Here is a 4933-nt window from a genome sequence, read left to right as displayed (position 1 = left end):
GTCTGACAGAGGGAGACAGAGAGATTGCCAAAGTAAAACATAAATCACAATATTTATAGTTATAGGCATTAAGCAGTGACATTGTCAGGCTTTTTATTTACAAAAAATTAGCTTTTTGAATATGGCAGGATTGTAATATAACAATTAATAACAAGTTTTTATGCGATACAGATTAAAGTGGCTTCATAAATTACTTTTTAAAAATATTAAAAAACGCAAAACACACCTGATGCGAATTCTTTGCGCTTCATTTTCTGTGAGCAGAGTTAACAGACCCTTGTTGTATTTTCTTGTAATGTATTAAAAGAAGGTACAGCGCCATCTTGTGCCGACTAAACAGACCTGACGTCGTAATTACGACTTGTCAACTCGTAAGTGCGAACGTCCCAGGAGGACTTGAACGCAGCATAAATATGTATTCAAATGCAAAACTTAAAAATAAGTAAGCAGGAATGACCTGCAATACTCTTTTGAGAAACTAGACTAGATACATGTATATTTATTAAAGAGCCATACAGGTACCTAGTGGGTAAACCATTGCATTGCAAATTGCAATTTAAAACCCTTTTCTCTATTTTAACCTTAAATGCTACACTAATAGTAATAGAAATATTAGAAAACAATATTTTAAGTGGTCATTAATGGATCATAATTATTGCACAAATAGTATTTAGTAACAAAAGATCTCCTCAAAATATTATTGTAATAAAGTAAATATTATTGAATATTTATTTAACTGAAAAATAGTTAAGGTGTATAGGTTTATAAGTAAGGAATATCTGAGGGTTAAATACAAGAAAAACATGTTAATGTTGCCTCTCCATCACTCTTCAGAATAAAATGATACTGTAAATGTCATCCTCGTAATAATCAATGCTGTTCACCAAAAATTGCTGCAAATACTTGTATAGTGAAGCTGTCGTCTATGCTGCTTAAACCCATTCAAATGTATTGACAGCGCTGGTTTGTTTGGAACTATTGAGAGCTAAATGAACCACGTGACTGCGACGCCGGCGAGATCAAAGCAGCTTTTTTATTATTAAATCCTTTTTTATTATTAAATTGTACAGGTACACCTGCTTTTCACATTCAGGAATAATCCCCGTTTGCTTTTTTTGCTACTTAAAGTGCCATGCAGTAAAGCAGGTTACCTCACAAAATCTCCTTTGTCCTTTTGTTATTTACCATATTTAGCAATTATTCTATGAAATGATTTACTCTTTTGTTGGTCACACTGTATTATACGGTGATTTCAATTTCAAACTAGGTCCCTAATGACTGGCACTAGCTCTGTAGTAATAGAAAATAGATATATAAATAATCTTTCAGATTTGTAGATCTAAACAACATCTTTAAATATGATGGCATTATGTTAAAAGAACAATAGTACTCAACAGCTATGGAATAAGTAATAATTACGCACGTTTTTATTAAAACACATCACAGAGATGTATACTTTTTAAATAAATTAGATGGCGTAGTAAATATTCAGATATTGTGTTCAAAGTGGTGCTAAACTACCACTGATGTGTGCCTGAGTCTTTTTTCTACTAGTAAATGTGGAGCTGCCACTTGTTCTCATGTTTATATACAATCCAAGTTTCAGAAGACAATCAGACTGGGCACTATAGTGAACATTTGAGAGGGACAGTAATAAGACAGACAGTCAGCGGTATGAGCTGCACTGAAAGACGTCCCTGAAGACAGCAGCATTCCACTGGACTGGACTGGACTGGACTGATATGCAAGTTGCAAAATCCTAAAAAAATAAAACAAAAATAAAGAAATACAATGAGCAGACTGTGATATTTGGTGTCAGTCTCCAAAGAGCAACCCCTGGAGCTTGATTCAATTCAATAATAATAAAAACAGCTTATATAAATGTATCAGTTTGGACTGTGGCTGTAAGTGTACCGTGAGGTACTCTATGGTTCACGCTCAGAGGACACATCTCCCTCTGCTCCGCTGCTGGCGCTGGGGTCCGCTTTCGAGCGCAGAGCTGCCTTCTCTCTGCTAGACTCGGAGGGGCCTTTTGACCGTGTTTTTTCTTTCCGCTGCTGTTGCTTCTCTTGTTTAGACAGCTGAAGCATGAAAAAAGGAAGAGAGGCAAACTGGTTTGTGGTTTTATACAGTCCCAAAACAATTCATGCTGTAATCAGAACTACAGAATTTACAGTTTCTGTAGAAGATAACGCTGAGGCATGTATTTCATTGCGAATCAAAGCTGGATACCAGTTTAGGTTCTGTAGGGCCAGCAGGAGACTCCAGCTGAATGGTCACAGGTCCATCATTTTGAATGAGTACCTGCATTTTTGCACCAAACTGCCCATCTGCAACACAATACAAGCTGTGTAAGTTAAAACCAACACCAATTCATGGTTCATATTTGATGTTTTTAGCATTTCAATTAGGTATATAAATGATTTTTTATTATATACTGATTTAGTCATTTTAATACAAGCAAATATGTATATATTCATAGGCCTACACATAAATCTTATAATGAAAATCACCTTTCAGATTAATCTCTTTTACTGGGATTCTGCAATTATTAAACTAAATTGTCAAAAAACAACTTTAAATAGAATACTTTATTTAGTATTTTACATTAATGACACTTGTATATAAAAATAATAGTAAAAGTAATTTATACATTCAGTAAAAATCAACTAAATTATCAAATGTTTCCATTTATTTCCCTAAACACACACTGGCTTATATATATTAATTTAGTAATTATAATACAAATAACACAATTAATACAAATCTTAAATACAGTAAATTATACATTTTTATTATTAATAAATTGGCTTCATAAATTAAATGGAGAACCACTGTTCAGCTGTCTTCTTACTGCATAGTAAAATGTCACATTTCTAAATTACTGTTTGATTAATGTATCAGTGACTTTTAGTATTAAATGGATAGTTCGGCCAAAAATGAACATTTTGTCATCACATTCACCATTAACACACAAAAACACTTTTCAAAAGGTCTCCTTTTGTGTTCTACAGGTTTGGAATCCCATAAGTGAGTAAAAATGTCATTTTTGGATAAACTATTAATGCGGCAAATACCTTAAAGGGTTAGTTCACCCAAAAATGAAAATTAGCCCATGAAGTACTCACCCTCAAGGCATCCTAGGTGTATATGACTTTCTTCTTTCAGATAAATCCAATCGGAGTTATATTAAAAATAGTCTTTGATCTTCCAAGCTGTTTAATGGCAGTCAGCGGGTGTTGCAGTGCTTCAGTCCAAAAGAAGTGAAATAAAGCACATCCATCCATAATAAAAAGTGTCTCACACGGCTCCAGGGGGTGAACAGAGGCCTCCTGTAGCGAATCGATGCGTTCTTGTAAGAAAAATATCCATATTCAAAATGTAATAATCACTTTAATCTAGCTTGCGCTCACTGTTGTACATGGAAGCAGTTCTAGGCGGATGACGTATGAGGTCGGCGAATTTACAGTTTCTGTAGAAGATAACGCTGAGGCATGTATTTCATTGCGAATCAAAGCTGGATACCAGTTTAGGTTCTGTAGGGCCAGCAGGAGACTCCAGCTGAATGGTCACAGGTCCATCATTTTGAATGAGTACCTGCATTTTTGCACCAAACTGCCCATCTGCAACACAATACAAGCTGTGTAAGTTAAAACCAACACCAATTCATGGTTCATATTTGATGTTTTTAGCATTTCAATTAGGTATATAAATGATTTTTTATTATATACTGATTTAGTCATTTTAATACAAGCGAATATGTATATATTCATAGGCCTACACATAAATCTTATAATGAAAATCACCTTTCAGATTAATCTCTTTTACTGGGATTCTGCAATTATTAAACTAAATTGTCAAAAAACAACTTTAAATAGAATACTTTATTTAGTATTTTACATTAATGACACTTGTATATAAAAATAATAGTAAAAGTAATTTATACATTCAGTAAAAATCAACTAAATTATCAAATGTTTCCATTTATTTCCCTAAACACACACTGGCTTATATATATTAATTTAGTAATTATAATACAAATAACACAATTAATACAAATCTTAAATACAGTAAATTATACATTTTTATTATTAATAAATTGGCTTCATAAATTAAATGGAGAACCACTGTTCAGCTGTCTTCTTACTGCATAGTAAAATGTCACATTTCTAAATTACTGTTTGATTAATGTATCAGTGACTTTTAGTATTAAATGGATAGTTCGGCCAAAAATGAACATTTTGTCATCACATTCACCATTAACACACAAAAACACTTTTCAAAAGGTCTCCTTTTGTGTTCTACAGGTTTGGAATCCCATAAGTGAGTAAAAATGTCATTTTTGGATAAACTATTAATGCGGCAAATACCTTAAAGGGTTAGTTCACCCAAAAATGAAAATTAGCCCATGAAGTACTCACCCTCAAGGCATCCTAGGTGTATATGACTTTCTTCTTTCAGATAAATCCAATCGGAGTTATATTAAAAATAGTCTTTGATCTTCCAAGCTGTTTAATGGCAGTCAGCGGGTGTTGCAGTGCTTCAGTCCAAAAGAAGTGAAATAAAGCACATCCATCCATAATAAAAAGTGTCTCACACGGCTCCAGGGGGTGAACAGAGGCCTCCTGTAGCGAATCGATGCGTTCTTGTAAGAAAAATATCCATATTCAAAATGTAATAATCACTTTAATCTAGCTTGCGCTCACTGTTGTACATGGAAGCAGTTCTAGGCGGATGACGTATGAGGTCGGCGTTGCACTGCACTGATGCACTGCAACACCCGCTGAGTGCCATTAAACAGCTTGGAAGATCAAAGACAATTTTTAATATAACTCCGATTCGTCTGAAAGAAGAAAGTCATATACACCTAGGATGCCTTAAGGGTGAGTAAATCATGGGCTAATTTTCATTTTTGGGTGAACTAACCCTTTAA

General features: G+C 33.9%; 1 protein-coding gene across 1 annotated transcript in view; it reads right to left on the bottom strand.

Moving 5' to 3' along the window:
- Positions 1–1802: 1802 nt before the first annotated feature.
- LOC107581389 (D-tyrosyl-tRNA(Tyr) deacylase 1-like) overlaps positions 1803–4933 on the bottom strand; it is a gene marked incomplete at its 5' end in the record, with an annotated part of 8520 nt that continues 5389 nt past the window's right edge. The window contains 2 exons of the mRNA XM_016266948.1: positions 1803–2081; positions 3526–3623. Of these exons, the coding sequence (XP_016122434.1) occupies positions 1926–2081; positions 3526–3623 (254 nt within the window). The remainder of the gene's footprint in view (positions 2082–3525; positions 3624–4933) is intronic.

This window comes from Sinocyclocheilus grahami, unplaced genomic scaffold (genome assembly GCF_001515645.1).
Source record: "Sinocyclocheilus grahami isolate Dianchi unplaced genomic scaffold, SAMN03320097.WGS_v1.1 scaffold34.1, whole genome shotgun sequence".
NCBI lineage: Eukaryota > Metazoa > Chordata > Actinopteri > Cypriniformes > Cyprinidae > Sinocyclocheilus > Sinocyclocheilus grahami.
This window is presented reverse-complemented; position numbering and strand designations above follow the sequence as displayed.